This window comes from Pinus tabuliformis, chromosome 7, assembly GCF_031772625.1.
Source record: "Pinus tabuliformis cultivar Carrire ecotype Pingquan chromosome 7, CPIR1, whole genome shotgun sequence".
Taxonomy (NCBI): Eukaryota; Viridiplantae; Streptophyta; class Pinopsida; order Pinales; family Pinaceae; genus Pinus; species Pinus tabuliformis.
The window spans coordinates 1386474493-1386491897 of NC_142293.1; the positions used below are offsets into that span (position 1 = coordinate 1386474493).

The window sequence follows — 17405 nt, forward strand, 5'->3', positions numbered from 1 at the left end:
AAATTTGCAGGTTGTACAACTGCATAAAATTAAAGATCACGTGCTTATGTTAAAATTGAGGTCTTAATAAAATTTCATGCTTTACCAATGTAAATCATGCTTAAAATTGAATCTAATGACATAAAAATTGTTTGTGGACTATATTTTTAATTCAAGCAGATTCAGTTATTCTTTGTGATAGAATTTATCAAATTATTCACTTAATTCATAATTCTAAAGGGTATATTATGATTATAATTCGATGTAAATTCTATCTTAGATTTGAACTTTATGATAAAACTATTAATTCATAATTCTTGTAGGTAAATTATGAATATTTTATCCTAATTAATTATATAAATATAATAAAAATTCCTGTGGGATAAATTTTATTATATTTAGTATAATTAATTACAATTAATGTCTAAATATTCTTTATGTGATCTTTAATAATCATAATATATAATATTTATTTAATTAGAAATGATGTGGCTATTCTCTAATCAATTAAAAATTATATAGATCACTCGGACATTATTTATTATAAATTGCATAAACAAAACTATACACAGCACTTCACATGTCATGCTACGTGAAATGGCGTATACACAGTTTAATATGAAGCAATTAAAAAAATATGGAAAGCGGAAACACTCACCGCACTGAAGAAGCACTTAAAATTCACTTATAAGATTATAAACAAATCTTAACCAGAGTCAAAAATAATGTTTCATGAAAGGAATAAGTCAAAATGATATCTTAAATAAACTCCATATACCTATTTCTTGTTCAAACAAAAAAAAAAACTTTCGCTGGAAATAAAGTGTAAAAGTAAGCATGAATATAACCAGAATTGTAAATTAGCATTACTGTAAACGATGGCAATAATTCCTCGCAAAATTAAAAAAAAAAAAATTAAAGCACCGCTTCGTGCAAATTAAATATGAGCACAGTGATGAATTTACACAACAATTACACCAAGGCAGAGATAAAATTAGCTCCGATACCAAATGATAAGTCTGAACTTTAATGCGGAATAAACTTTAATGCCCAAGAAAAATACCTCTGGCCATTGATGCTGCTCACACTTTGTTACTGTTTATCTGAGTTCAAACCTTCCCTTCTGTCTTTTCAACACACAGCGTTCCTAGCTCTTGAAGTGAAAGCGGCCCAGATAATAAACGTAGCTCAAACTAAGTCAATGCAATTTTTAAGAAGAAGACGAGCACTCAACTTGGGATCTCGACTGCGTACAATGTCTGCGTCTTTGTATAGCTCCTCCTACAAATCTATCAATAAACATGGAGTCGGGCCTTCGATTCACAAGGTACCCTTCGCCCGCCTGAAGCTACGACCTTGCCTTAAAATTTAAAATCCAGATGGATGATACGCATGAATAATAGTGACATTGGGCACGAGGACTCGGGGATAGAATTTGTAGAACAAAATCCCAATAACAGATTTCTGATTGGGCACTACAAAACAAATGACAAACACCCTCTTAACTGTACGTTCGAGAATTGACTTTTAAATATATACACAATCAAAGCTCAAAATCTCTCATCTAGCACTTCCAAGCTCTACTCACTCTAACTTGATGGTGTAAGACTAAAGGGGATTGAGTAAGTGAGCTTGGGGACCAAACAGAAGTATATATAGCCAAGCTTCCATCAAGCTTTTGTTGGTTATGTGTCAAGTGTTCCACAGATCATGGTAGATAACTGTAATGGGAGTAATGGACCACTCCAGAAACTCCCAACAAGAAATTAATTTAACTGCAATTGATTTCCGTAATTTTAGGAAATGACTACAGTTGGTTTCCAGAAATTACTGCGGCTGTTATGGGAGCTATCTGCAACAGTTGGGAAAACGTAAAGGAGCTTAACATTGTTGGGTTGGATTGGCTTGCATCCAGCTTCTTTGACCATCCAGTAGGCTACCTCCTTAGATCGACTTGATCTTGGAGGTAATTCGACACTTTAAAGACAATAATTTTTTCTTTACAAGATCCAATGTGCCCATAGGGTCTTCAATATATGAAAATGACTCTTTAACCTAGGACAAACCCTAGAAGCACTCAATGGGTGCTTGACCTATAAAATAAAAGAATTTGAGCATGAAACCCATGCTCCAATAATGATTTCTTTTCATTTATTATTTACAAGAATACATTTCATACTTATGAAAACCGAACCTAGTTGCACATTCTTCAACACTCCCTCTTAACTAGGGAGGTATTTATAAGAGGTACATGGTCATTCTCAATCTGAAGAGATCTCATAAAAAGAGTCAAATTGGTAACCCATTTGTTTAACATCATAACAACCAACATTGTTACATAGCAAGGCCTTGACTAACAACTCTATCCACATGATCAGAGCACAACGTTGGTGAGACCAATGATTCATAGACACCATAAGCATTGTCTCTCAAGGTACATACTCCACCCGAGTGTTCACAGAGTATGACCTTCCTTTAGACTATTCTTATCTTGGATAGCTAGTCCTTAAATAATATCGGTCCACAACTACTCTTGTCTTGAATGCCCTACCACATTCTCAAAGAGTATCGAATGCCATATGGTTACCCAATCCTCCATTATGTCTTCCCAAGTGAATACAAGAATGTAGTGTCTATCTCTCCCTCTCAATTAGGGAGGATACATCGACCAAACCAAGCTTGTCCCTTAAATATACAAGCTTCTTGCTTAGAAGTGACTTTTTCAATATGTCAGTGACCTGTTCATCAATGGAGATGTATTGTAGCTTCAACACACCATTTTGTACTAGCTCTCAGATATAGTAATACTTGTTGTTTATGTGCTTTGTCTTTCCATGAAACACTAGATCTTCAAACAAACATATATAACTGGTGTTATCACAACGTATCATTGTTGAGTTCATTAGTCCTTCAAACAAATCGGATAGAAGTTTTCTCAACCATACAACTTCTCTACTTACTTCACAGGTTGCAACATATTCAGCTTCAGCACTACTCAAAGCAACTCAGTCTTGCTTTCTGCTCATCCATAAGACCATGGAGGATCCCAAACTAAAGAATCCTCATGTAGTGCTCTTTCCATCTTGCTCATTGCCTCCCCAATCGGAAGCTGTATATCCAATTAACTGGACATCATTCCTTCTATCATACTTTAGACAGTAGTGGATGGTTAATTGTAGATAGCTCAGAATATGTTTTGTTGTTATCCAATGATCATGCTTCAGCTCCACTCGGAATTAACTGAGAACATTTATCGCAAAACATATGTCTGGACGAGTATTCAATAAGTACATCAATAAGCCAATGAGTTGCCTATACTTGGAAGGATCCACATGGCTAGATTCAGAACTCCTTAGTCTCTTCAAGTTTGGGATCATCGAAGTAGTCATAGGTTCACAGTCCATCATGTCAAACGTATTCAATCTCTCGATCACATATTTTCCTTGACCCAAATAAACTTCATTAGGTCATTGCCAGACTTCTAGTCCCAAATAATAATGCATCATCCCAAGATCTTTCATGTCAAATTCTACTGTTAATTGCTTCTTACACTCTTCAATTCGACCTTCTACACCTGTCAAGAGAAGATCATCTACATACAAAAGAATGATTACAAGTCCACCATCTTCAACCTTAATGTAAAGTTTAGAATCAACAGAGCTTTTTGTGAAGCCTATCCTTTGAAGGTATGCATTCATTCTAGCATATAATGCCCTTGGTGCTTGTTTGAGGCCATATAGTGTTTTTTTCAATCTGCAAACATATGCCTTTCTATCTTTGACTTCGAATCCCAAGGGTTGCTCTATGTAGACTTCTTCATCTATTGTGTCATTCAAAAACACAGTCTTGACATCCATTTGGTGGATGTTCCATCCCATCAATGTTGCTAGAGAGACTAATGATCGAATCGTTGTATATCTTCTTGTTGGAGCAAATGTCTCTTCATAGTCGATGCCTTCAAGTTGAGAGAAGCCTCTAGCCACAAATCTTGCTTTATACTTATCTATACTTCCATCAACTGCATGTTTGATCTTATAGATCCATTTGGAAGTAACCACAAATTTGTCTTCAGGCCTAGGCACAATCTCCCAAACTCCATTCTTCATTATAGATTGATCCTCTTCATTCATGGCATCCTTCCATTCTCGATTATTTATAGCCTCTTCAAAAGAGGACAGTTTTGCTTCTATCAGTTTTGTCATGTTTGCAGCATATCTAGAATCTCTCTTAGGTTTCTTGCTTTCTCTAAATGAACATGTCGCTTCTCCATGACCTTTTGCATCAAATAGTGTAAATTTCAACCAATTTGGTCATTTCCTTGTTTCAGGGATGACCACAGGTTGAACAGGTTCACAAGGGCCTTCTTCTTCATGGTGTGATTCTTCTTTTCCTTGGTCAACTTCCTCCTCAAATATCGGAAGTTCTTCATCATCAAAGTCTATGGAAAATTCATTTGATTTCTTGAATGTTATGCTCTCATCAAATATGACATCACAACTGACTTCTATGTGATGTCCATCTCTCATGTAGATCCTATAAGCTTTTGATGAGTTGTTATACCCAACAAAGATTCCCTTCATGCCGGAAGGATCCAACTTTTTTTTTTGTCCTTTGGTATATGGATATATACAAGACACCCAAAGATCCGGAGATGATCTACAGATGACTTCTTTCCAATTAACACTTTTTCTAGAGTTTTGTTGTCTAGGGATTTGTGAGGACTTCAATTCTGAATGTAGGCAATTGTCTTTGTGGTTTCTCCCCACAGAAACTTAGGTAGATATTGATCATGTAACATTGTTTTTACATTTTCTTCAATGAATCTATTCTTTCTTTCTGCAACCCCATTTTGTTCGGTATTATATGGGACTATCAGCGCCCTCTTAATCCCAAACTCCTTACAGATGCTATAATCTCTTTGGATGTATATTTTCTTCCATTATCAGATCTTAGTATCTTGATTCTTTTTTCTGTAAGGTTCTCCACTTCAGCTTTAAATTCTTGGAATTTTGTAAATACTTCATCCTTGGTTTTCATTAAATAAACCCACATCTTTCTTGAATGATCATCTATAAATGTGACATAATATAGATGACCTCCAAATGATTTAGGAATCATAGGACCACATACAACAGAGTGAATGAGATCCAAGATTTCTTTGGATCGTGAAGCATTGCATCCAAATGGTCTCTTGGTATTCTTACCTACTGCACATCCCGTACAGACACATTCATGATCCTCTTTCACATTAGGAATTCCAACTACTATGGAACTTAAGGTTGGAAGGATTTTGAAATGTAAATGACCAAATCTTCGATGCCAAAGTTCACATGGGCTAATTTCAATGTGAACTAGGGCTTGGACCACAAGAAATATCAATTTGTAGAGTCTTCCTTCTCAAATGCCTATAACTTTGGCTTGATCTATACTCGAGTCTTTTCCCCAAACAACGACATTTCCATCAATGAAAGTTATTCTGTCACCCTTATCTTCTAGACTTGAAATAGAAAGTAAATTCTTGTTCAAACCTGGAACAAAGAGAAAGTTGTTGAGGTGGATGTTGCTTCCGTCTTCCAGCTTTATGGAAGTTTATCCAATACCTTTCACAGGATAACTCTTGTTGTCTCCAAGTTCCACTGAATAAGCATACTTTCCTTTTGATGAGGTCTTCAATCTATTGGAATGCCCAGTCATGTGCCTTGATGCACCATTGTCAATTACCCAAATGTCTTAATCTTGAAATGTGTCAGAGAGAGCCGAGAAGAGACCTTCATCCCTTTCTTTGATTAATACCTTCTTTGTAGAGAATAAGAAATTCCATGCTTCCTTAATACCTTTCTTGAGATGGCTTGCAATCTTCTTGTTGATCTTCTTCACTGTAGAGGAGATCTTCATGATGCCCTTAGATAACCTTAGCTCTGATATTATGTTGAGAACTCAATAGGGCAGTAAGTATGTTAAGTCTCTTAACTTGATAACTGTTTGTGTTAATTTTTTCCTTATTAGCTTTGTCCCTTATTATTACAGTGTGAGATACATCAAACAGCAACCAAAACAATAAGAACAGTGACACAGTATATAAGCTGCAAGCAAGGGCCAAAATCCCCCCTCTTGAGAGGAAAACCCTTAAATCTCTTCTCTTATAGATTCTTCAATTGACGAATATCATGACCTCGTGACTCAGAGAAATACCCTCCAACATCAAAATCAATTCGGCCTCCTGCTTCTATGACTTCAACCTCCCATTGTAGATCCGAAATTCTGTCTCCCGGCAACTGCTGCAACTGTTGTTGCTCCTCTTAGAAACTTCTGGCATTTCATTCAAATCAGTTTATAGTAAAGGGTTATATAATAGAGCAGAACTCTGTGCATTGTGGATATTGCTCTACGAATTGCAAAAGAAAGAGGAATATCCAGTTTGCAGATCATGGGTGACTCGAAGCTTATCATAGAATGGTTTAAAGGATATTACAATCTGGAAAACCTTTTACTGGTTCCAATTATTGGTAGAATAACAGAGATAAGATCAAATTGGAATTTGTATCCTTTCATTGCATTTCATTCAAATCAGCTTATGGTAAAGAGGTAAATAATACAAAATAACTCTGCATTGTGGATATTTCTAAGAATTGCAAATGCAAGAGGAATATCCAATTTGCAGATCATGGGTTACTCAAAGCTCATCATAGAATGTTCTAAAGGATATTACAATCTGTAAAACCTTTTACTAGTTCCCATTATTGATAGAATAACAGAGATAAGATCAAATTGGAATTTGTATCCTTTCACCATGTCTATAGAGAAATAAACAAGAGTGCTGATATGCTTTCCAAAGAAGCCCTGTTACTGCAAAAACAAAAGCTGGAAATATCAAATAATTTAAGGAAAGAAGGGGTATCTGTCAGTCATATTACATGTTCCTTATCAATAGTTTTGGCAATTAAGAATGGACAATACGATAATACGTTTCATCCTACGAAGAGAAGCAGAAATCAATGGGCAAAGGTTTTCTTTTGTTTTTTCCATGTAATGTTTTTTTTGTAGCAAGGCCAGGCTTAACCTGTTTCTGGTGATTTAATAGGACATTTAACATCTGGCAGGAACAACAGAAGCAGAAATGTGAAAAGTGCAAATCAATGGACAGGAGTCTTCTTATTATTTTTGTGTAATGTTTTTGCATATAACAAGGCCAGGCTTTGCATCCTGCTGCTGTTTATTTGAGGGGATACTTCAGGTCTTACAAGAACTGAAGAAGAAGCAGAAATACTGGGCATAGGATTGTCGGAAAGGCAACTTTAAATGTATATTCTAATTTTCTACTTTGAAATATCGAACATATGATTTATTTCATGGAATAAAAAAGCACACATTTATAATATAAAAATTGTCCAAAAGTTGAACCATCCTCCGATAAAAATATAGGTTAACTGGTTTTCCCTCTCCAAAATTTGTATATAATTCTTAACTTAACTCGACAATGAAGTATAGAAAAGTGGGCTTTCAGCTAACTCAAATTTGGCAGAGGGCCCACTAATCAATTGTGTTCAAGAAATGACATAATACAAAGAGAGCGAAACAGTTTTGCTTAACATCCTACTTTACAAGAACTCCTGTTTTTCAAGATATACACGTTTGTATGGTGAGAAATTTTTGTTATGGGTGTTTCCGTAGGATTTAGATAATTATTTCAAAAAAAATCTATTGAAATTTCTGACTATTTATGAAATGTATGCAAGAAATGACAATATACAAAGAAAGCAAAAGGGTTTTCTTTAACATCATACATTACAAGAATTCCTGTGTTTTCAAGGTGTAGACGTTTGTATTGTGAGAAAATTTGGTTATGGGTGTTCGTCTACAATTTAGATGATTATTTCTAAGTGTCTATTGCCATTTTTGACGATTTATGAAATCCATGCATTTCAATATTAAATTTAGACATGAAATTTATCTTAAATTGTATGACTGCATTTATACCAAACAAATGCGTATGAGATCCCCCTCCAGCTAGTCTATATCATCAATAGAACCTCCTAAAGGGATTAAGAGTACCGACACATATTTGAAATGTTCAATTGATCTGTAAAACAACCCTTCAAAGATCTTCAGCCGCTATGCTTTCCGTTAATCACACAGTTAAAATATAATTATGTCAGTGCTAACTGACATAAAAGAAATTTGTAGGTGTCCAGAATATTGAAAGATACCTCAATAGTATGGATATACTGATCAGAAAAGATCAAAATCAAAATAACTGACCTAGGCAGCAAGTTCACATACTTGTATAATGATAAAATTAGATATTTTTTTGAATACTCGTATTTGAAAAAGATATCATTATACAACACTGGCTAATCAGCAGTACGAGAAAAGAGTCTAGACTATCTTATAATGTGGTCATAAAATTTAAGCCGTCTCTTTTTTAATATGACCCCATGAGAAATCAACAAAACATTTGCCTAAAAGTTCAAAGAACAAACAAATAATACCACAGGAAACATATTTGCACATACATAATATCTGAGTAATATGACACACCCCCACCCTCACAAATCCTTCGTGTCAAACACAAAACAATGATGACATGAGTTTGACTCGTGTCCTGAAGTAGGTGCTCTTGAATTGATGGCTGCAAAAACTGCATGCCCAAAAAACATTGCCTCCTCCCTTTAACTTGTTCCCTAGCCCTTATGTCTTATAAAATACTTCCACGGGGGTATTTCAGTTCTCCAGCCTGCTGTCTTGCTAAAAGAATGTTTCTCTCAACATTTGAAGTTGTTGTTGCAGCCCCACTTCCAGAAAATGGAATACTTGCAGACCCTGATGAAATTGAAGAAGGGGCTTTGATGAAATTGAAGAAGGGGCATTCCCAGTGGGGGCATTCCTCCCCTTTTTTTTGTTAAATTTGGCAGCTAGAGTGAAATTCCCTAGCCTCCATTTAATTTAATTTGCTTAAGCAAAGAAATTTTAAGGCATCCAATTAATGTTCAATACATATATAAAAGGGGTCTATTATTACCCTTCAAATCGGCTCAAATTAAATTGGAGGGAAAAGTGCTTTATCAAAATTCAAATTTCAAAGACCAGCTTCAATCTATTGTAGGCCCCTTTCAAAAGTTGTGTCCCTTCATCATCGTCAACAAGTATAAATACCCCCCCATTGGGGTATCATCCAATGCATGTGAATTTTGATCTGAGTTCTTTCAGGGTTCGAATGGCTTCGTCAAGGTTCAGATAGCTCTTGATTTTCTGTGGTTCAATGATACTTGATGGCTCTTGTCTTTTGTACTACGGATGGCACCTCACCCTTGTTTTCTAAGGCTTGTTAGTATAATATCTGAGGTTCGGGTGACATACCTCAGAGCCCTCTCGCCTGGCACAGTGGCATATCTCAAAGCACTGCGCTTGGTGCTGTTCATCTCACTTTATGGGCTGCACTTTTATCTGTTCTGTGTTATGGGGATGGGCAACGCATCACTATCTGTTCTGTGATATGTGTATCACCGTATGGATATCACATCACTGTATAGACATAAAATTGTTTTGTACGGCCATCATGACATATCACATTACCTTTTGGAAGACGAATTGTTTTGCATGGGCATCATGTCATATCACATTACCTTTTTGATAACACAGTGTTTTGTATGGCAATAACCGGTTGGATAACACAATGTTTTGTATGGCAATAATTCTGGGAATCGCATCATCACTAGATATATATCTCGTGGCTTTCGTAAATATATATTCTGCAGCTATTACCACTGTGGCTCAGGTCATTTCAGAAGTAGCTCATTTGGATCTCAGAAGTTGGAAGCTCGCTCTATGACCTATTCCTGTAGCCCTTAACCAGATGTTCGAAGTATGTGTACTTCAGTTACACATTTAGTTCCTCGCATGGTTTATGACATTGATACTTTGTTGCTTTGCGTTAGCTTCTACACTGACCCTATTCCCTGCGATTTGTTTGATATCATTACCCAGTATGGTTGAGTACAACGATAGGCACGATATGTCTTGTTGGCATCACATCGATGCTAGTTCATTTTATATATGACAATTTTGGCAGTTCAGAACAATATGATGTTTGGTATGATGAGCAGTACAAGTATTGTGTATGGCAGCATTTGATATTCCCTTCCATCTTCAAGTGATACATACTGTCAGTGTTACAAGAAGTATTGGTATATGAATGGCATCCTTACAATCCAGAGGAAAAGATGATGTTGCTGCCCTAATATCAGTATGGCAGTGTAGGGTAACAGTATCTTTTATAAGACTTGTTCACAACTAAAAGATGATATTTGCACTTTGTATCTCTCTGTTGAACTTTCTATGACAATCTAATAGAAGAATAAGAATTTGTGATGGGTTTTCCCCCTTGTAGTGCTTTACCCTGGTCTCTAATCATATCATCTTTGTGCACGTTTTTCTTCTTATGATCTTTTATGTTCTGCTGCTATGATGTCATTGTTCTTTCTATATAATTGTTAATGGTGCTTACATGTTACGGGGTGAATGTGATCTGAAATAATGAAATGCAATTATCTAAAGCAAAGAACAATGAAGCCCTAAGAAAATTAACATGGTATCAAAGCCAGGTTGAAAAAAAGACTGTTGTCATCACCCCTGTAAGGACACCTGTGAATAAAGGGATGACAAAAATCTAAAAGAATGCCAAGGTTTGAAGAAAACCCCTGTAACCCTTGTTATAGCAAAAAAAATAGGGTTAGGGTTTGGAAGAAGTATGGTTTGGATGATCAGTGAAAAGTTGTATAAGCATCTGTGATAAATTTTGTATGTTTGATTGGTTGTTGGTCACTGAGACTTCTCCTCCTGTGTCAATACATGTGATACCGCATGATTATAAAGGAAAGGACTTGGAACAAGGATTCTGTGAATGATTGCATCTCTTCTGAAGACCCTCGGTGATAGGTTCAAGAGGCAGTTGATCACTTCTTTCAACCCTTGTGAAAGGGAGAAAGCTGGTGCAGGAAAGATGAAGCTAAAGTAAATTATAAAAGGACGAAACTCCTCCATTAAATCACGTCATTTTTGAATCGGGATTATTTTCCTTACACTTGTTTTATTTTTGGGTCTCTCTGCAATCCCGGTTGGTTTATCGCATTTCTAGCTTGCTACAGGTCTTATGGCACTGGATCTTCATTTGTATATGGCACTAGTCTCATATAACTGTCCTGGCATATATCTCGCTCAGATCTTCATTCCTTTGCTCTCTCTGTTTTGGCACATCGCATGTATCTCAGTTCTAACATATCGCAGTTCTGGATATCGCATAGTCTAAGCATAGTGCATGAATGACAGTATCATAGTCTTGGCATGTATTTCAATTCCGGCATCGCATATGTCTTACAACCCTTGTATCCAACATATATATATATGCATTACATTCTTCGTCCCTTGGCTTGGCATCGTAATTTATATATATAATCTGATCATGAAATTTCACAATGATATATGGTCTCTCTCTCATCATGATAATGGTATGGCCCAATGGCCCATAATCTTATGACTTGTTGGCCCAGGTGACACAGTGGCCCGACAGCAGTATCCAGTGGTATCGGCATGGCCCCATCATAGCATGTATATATAAATACTATGGCAGACAGTATCATGGTATGGCAGACAACATATATATGGTAGTATGTATGGCTTCATGCCATCGTATATATATGTATATATTCAGAGCAGTATAGAATCAAAGAAACCCATTGATTCAAATGTGTATGCACAGATCCTAACAGTATGTCATGTCAATGAATAGCACCAAGAAAATTGTATAGGCAGTATTGCTATGATTCAGTGATGACAGGATGACAATAAGAGTGTTCCCTTGATGACAACGCCTTTATATGGCGATATTATCTCAGCTCTTTTAAATTAGCCTCAGTTCACAAGCGAAGCTATGAACTGACTCTTGTTGATCCTTGGAGGCCTCATGTGATTGAAGAAGCTACCTACTTAGAAAGAGTAGATTAAAGGCGACAATCTGAAATTGAGAGTAGTGTAGTCCTCATACAAGAACCATTCTTGAAGCAAGTGTTTGATGATATGGAGAAGGAAGAAAGTCCCCTATGGATTTGAGCAAGCCCTCTTGTCTTAGTTGATGACTTTGACACCTTCCTCTCTTCAAGTTACAGGTATGTCTTTAATATTTGGCTATATGCACTGACAACTTGTTTGTGACAGGATGAAACCTCTTCAATATTCAAGGAAGCATAAGGATAATGAGGGCTTCCATATAAAGAGAAATATGTCAGGCATAATGAACTATTTTGTAGAAGTCAAAAGAGCCTTCTCTTCAAATATATTTTGATGGTCTTCCACAATGAACTATATACCCTTGATATACATTATGTAGACAAATCTGTTGTATGAGATAATCTTAGTCTTGCAGCTGCTACCTCCATAAGAGGGAGATGATTGTATATTGGCTGCAAGTTCTTTGAGAGCGGTGTATACGATGGGTTTGACTATTGCGAGATTCGACATGCAGAAATTTGTGTTTTCATGAGATTAGATATCCGTGATTCGATGCAGCAAGAGGCATGAAGCTCCATCACATCAGGACGGATGAACAGGTTGTTGTCCTCCCAAAGTCCTTAGGGAAGGTAAGGTTTTAACAAACATAGACAATAGAAGAATCATTTCATGGAAGCCAAATAACAGAAAGGGGGCATATAGTTCCAAAACATGTTAAACTAAGTTTTGAAAAAAAATATGACACTAAACAAGAAACCATTCTGCGGAAACTTGAGCACCAATGAGAAACTTGCTTTCTGGAATGTAGGCAAATAAATGACAGTATTTCTAACATTCACTAGATTAGCTATTGTTAACAAGACACATTTGTAATACCTTGATTAGATTACACGTCCCAGATAGACATGATCGAAACCAGAAACTTATGCAACAAATTCAATTATTAATTGAATGCATAGTTAGAGCTATAATGACCTACATAAATGACATCATCAATGAGATATGCGAATCAAACTTCAAACTGTCAAGCAGTTACGATTTACGAGAATTGCAAGAAGAATTTAGAAATACACAGTATAATGCCATACATAAACAGCATTACCAATAGGAGCATATGCACCCCTAGCTTCAAACGCTCGAGCAATAACAACCCCAAGAAAGGTAACATGCATTTAAAACATGTAACTGTCTAGTTTATAGAAATACTAGTTGCATTTTTAAATACTTTTACAATATTAGATGCTTACATCTGATGAAAATCAATCAAAGGCATACAAGTTTGTCCAAACATTTCATGAGCTGTCAAGATCACAAGTTGTGCCATGCACTTCCTAATCAAGTTCACACACTCGGTCATGGAGTCTCTGTTTTAAATGAAGAAATTATAAAAATCTACAGCAAGCCCCCGTTTATTGCTAGATGATGCATTATTTCCTCAGAAACCGCATGCTGAGACACGCAAAAATCTGGAATTCACCTGCCATAGCCAACCTCATACTTGGATCTTCAGTCAGAAAATGTCAGGTACTCAATGAAAGGTTTTGAAGCTGAATTGATAGACAGAAGTTCGGATCTCTTAGCCATTTCAAAGTCCTCAAATTGAAAAGCAGGTGCACATGTGCAGCCAACTAATGAATAGTGCGTTTCGGGATCTCTAGGTTGGGCATTAACTAGCAGGCTACCATCATTGGAAAAGCTCTCTATATCACGAGTTGGATATGAGCCAAACCAAACAAATGGTGGCACAGTGTACTGCAATGTTTGACCTGCTCTAAGATCAGAACCCAACACAGTTTGCTTTATCACCCCATTAGGGTCAAGCTCAAAGACCTGACATTTGACAACCCAGGACTTAGCCGACAGTGCTCCACGGAGTATAATATGATATGCTCTTTTTTATAATAAAATTAAAAATAAAAACTTGGAAATAATAAAACGATTCGAATTTACTAACCGTGAGAGGCTCTCCCAGGTAGAAATGCCACGTTTCGGCGCAAGGAATACGATGCAAATGGGACACGCTTCCAGATGGTAGCAGAAATAAAATCGCAGTGCTTATGGGTCTATCGACTTTGTCTAAACAAAGCCACATCCATGGTCATGTTAGCCCTTGCTGTTGTGTGATCATCTAATAAAATATAAAGACCATGACCAGTGACAATACCATATCCTCATCAAACCATGGCTCTGAAACCCTAATTGCACAAAACAAAATCCCCAAATCCAAATCCCAAAAAACTGCGAACTATATTATATTACACGCACCAAAGATATACTTGACTCTGCAAATTATATATAAGGAAATGAAACATGAGAAATGGAATGGATTGGGATTAACGAATTACACTGAGGCGGAAGAATAGACTTAGAAAGGGCCACGGAGGTGTCTCTCGATGTCTCTTTGAAAAACCCTCCTTCAGGATGGGGTTGCATATCCAGCAATTCTCTCGTTTGTTCGCACGTTAGGGCTCCCTCTGATGTTGCTGCGGCGGCCGCCATTGAAATGAAATTTCTCACGCAATTTCAAATTCTACGTTATGCAATATGACAGAGCCGAAATGAAATTTCTCACACAATTTATGGAATATAACAGTCTTACCAGACAAGGCTTGTGTTTAACAAGTCGTATTAGAATACATATATATATACACACACTACCTGTCACCATGTATATACAATTCGACCTGTGTGTACACGATGCGACATTTCCTCCCGCGGGAGTCTTCTCACCAGGAAGCTTCCGCGTTAGCAACTGCCAACTCGGTCCTGAGCTGTGTCTCCATCGTCTCGCGTTTATTTTACCTTTAAATTTAGTAGATATAAGCGATTTCTTTTTCGGTAAATTTTGTTAAAAAAATGTTTATCGGATAAAAAAATTGACATTTTAATGTTTTTTTGATAAATTCAAGATTAATGTGGATATATAATAAATATATATAAAAACATTGTAGTGTAATGTACAGATGATTTTTATTTTTTTATTTTTTTTGGTTGGTTAATTTTAACCAAAAGCTTTGCGCAGCCATGGTTTTATGTGATGGTTTTCTGTGGATCGTTTGCCTCCCCTTCTTCTTTCTATTGTCTCCCTTCTTCTTCCATTTCCCATCTGGGTTTGTCCTTTTAGTGATCTTTAGTTAAACAGTTTTGATAGTTGTACTGGCCTAAAATGTCTATCTCGTCGAGGAAATTGTGACCTTCAATTCACTAGTTGCCACTGCTCCAAAGTTCCAAAAACAAGGTCCTTCTCGCTTTGTGAAAAAGATGGAGGAAATCTTGAAGATTGAGATTAAGCCCCCCTAAGCTTGTTCTCGGGCCTTGCAACTCATTGATTGTGGCCTTATTGGTTAGTTCAGGGGCCTCTAGCCCTCTCCGTGCTTAGTTCGGTCTTGGATTGAGAAGAACTGGAAGCAGCTCGTCAAGGGCAAAGTTATCTCATCATTATGTGGTAAGGGCTTTTACACTTTCTACTTTGAGAACAGGTTGGATAGTGATGTCCCTTTTCTGTCCCTGTCTGGGTGAAACTTCCCTACCTGCCCCTTCATTATTGGAACAATGCAATCTTCCATCTGATTTGGAACTCTTTGGGGAAGTATATTGACTGTGCGGAGCCAAAGGATGGACTCTTTGCTTGTGCAAGGATATGTGTGGAAGTCGACTTGGAAAAAGGGCTCCTTGCCACTATCAATCTCTGTATGAATAGTTGGATACATGTTTCAGAAGTCGACTACGACCAACTGCCCTTTAAAATGCAAAAGGCCCTAGCAGTTGCCCAGGCTGATGGTTGTTCTTCTCTTTCCTCAAGAGATACCGGCCTCAGTGGTCTTGGGGCTGAAAAGCTCGCTTCGGCCCCATAAAAGTAGAAAGAAGCACCCCCAAGCAAAGCAACACCCGGTAACTCAAAAGATACCCTGAGGAGGAAGACAAAGATGATTTCTTGTCCTCCAAGTCACTGACGGGACCAACAATACCCGCGAGCTCAACCGATGAGAAATCAGAAGGGCTAAGGATATGGATAGGAAGGTTAGAAGATCAGGTTGAATAAAAAACAAAGAGATACAATTGGAAAATATGGAAAAAGATAAAGCGTTGGGGTTTCAGCACACCATCCCTCGGCAGTTAGTAGACTTGGGGACCAAAGGAGGACAGAAGAGAAACATAGTAGGTCCTACGAAAGGGACACCCTCTTCAAAGAGTAAATAATGAATATCATCTCTTTGGAATTGTAGGGTTCTGGGTTCTGGGAAAAGAATAATGGAAGCGAAATCATTAATCCAAAAGGAAATATCACTAGTCACCCTCCTCCAATAGATGAAGTTAGGTGATGCAAAAAATTCCTCCATTCACTCCAAAAAGTTGTGAAGAGGGACTCGGGGAAGTTGTGGAGACAAGGGCGGTTGTGGAGGAAATCAAAAGGGAAGGCCTGGGGAGCCTTCTAAAAGGGTTTGTAGACATTTTTGGAGCATTCAACAGCAAAATCTTCAGTTGGGTCGATTTACCCAGCAAGAGAGTCAACGAGGCCCAAGAGGGTTGAAATTTCGGGGTTAAGATTTGACCAAACCCTTCGTGGGTTATTCTGGGCTTCTTGAGGAGAGGCCGGGATTAATTTCTCGAAAATTTCTGAGGAGAAGAGAGGGCTCTAGCAGCAGATAATTTTAGGCAACAACACCATTTCTGGTATTTACAGTGCAACACTTGGGCCCAATTTACAACAGAATGCAAGAGGGTGATTCATTGATCATTTTGGGCTTTTGCTAGGTTGCTTAGAGAAAACCCACGTGCACTCATTCCAACACCTTGTTGTACACCTCTTTCCATTAATAAAATGAGCACAAAACATTGTTTTGGATGCAAATTCGTGGTCTAATTGATTGTTATGATTTTATGGTGTGTTTGTATAGTTTGCTTTGAATATTTATTGTTAATTTCCCCTTAGGGATATTACCTGTGTGGAGTGAGGAAATTCTTCACTAGATTTTTTTTTGCTTATTTTCCTCTTTAGGATTCCTAGTTTCGACATTCATTTGTACTCAGATTATTTCACTACTGCATAATAATAAAAACCTAAGTTGCTGCACGAGTTTTCCCAAGTTAGGTTTTTCCAGGGACATTGGTTCAAAAATAACTGTGTCATTTTATGTGTGTGTGCTAGTATTTCTTCCAACATTTATTTGTATAGGTTGCAGTGTGATTGATTCAGTATTTGCTGTAGCAAACAATTAATAAATTGTTAAGAATTAATTTAACAATTAGGAGAATTATTTCTAGTTGTTGCAACAGGAATTGAGTTTCGGAATTTTCACATGGCATCAAAGCGTAGATGATCAACCAAAGAGTTCAATAGTGAAGGAAGAGGGAGTTTCGCTATTCAAAGAGGGCAGCAAGTTGAAACCCCAGAAGCAGCGCAATCACCTTGGCCAAGAGGT

The 17405-nt window shown here is 37.1% G+C and overlaps 1 protein-coding gene across 3 annotated transcripts; it reads right to left on the reverse strand.

Annotated features, from left to right (window-relative positions):
* Positions 1-13124: 13124 nt before the first annotated feature.
* Positions 13125-14770, reverse strand: LOC149252813 (uncharacterized). Of its 3 annotated transcripts, none has more exons than XM_089459812.1 (4): positions 14641-14767; positions 14328-14512; positions 13937-14058; positions 13125-13812 (listed from the first exon to the last, which is right to left on the reverse strand). In XM_089459812.1, exons 2-4 carry the CDS (start codon positions 14479-14481, stop codon positions 13489-13491), a joined length of 600 nt encoding a protein of 199 aa, XP_089315938.1. In that variant the 5' UTR covers positions 14482-14512; positions 14641-14767; the 3' UTR covers positions 13125-13488. The 3 variants fall into 3 exon arrangements, with proteins under 3 accessions (XP_089315938.1, XP_089315939.1, XP_089315937.1); XM_089459813.1 differs by having other exon boundaries at positions 14328-14465; positions 14641-14761; XM_089459811.1 differs by having other exon boundaries at positions 14328-14770.
* Between the last annotated feature and the right edge of the window lie 2635 nt (positions 14771-17405).

What these genes read in the sequence shown, in the direction of transcription:
- LOC149252813 (XM_089459811.1), bottom strand. Translation starts at nt 14,481, where the DNA reads ATGGCGGCCGCCGCAGCAACATCAGAGGGAGCCCTAACGTGCGAACAA. An exon ending in GTCTATTCTTCCGCCTCAGT is followed by an intron (nt 14,059 to 14,327) that starts GTAATTCGTTAA and finishes GGCTTTGTTTAG; the next exon opens with ACAAAGTCGATAGACCCATA. An exon ending in ACCTGGGAGAGCCTCTCACG is followed by an intron (nt 13,813 to 13,936) that starts GTTAGTAAATTC and finishes GTCAAATGTCAG; the next exon opens with GTCTTTGAGCTTGACCCTAA.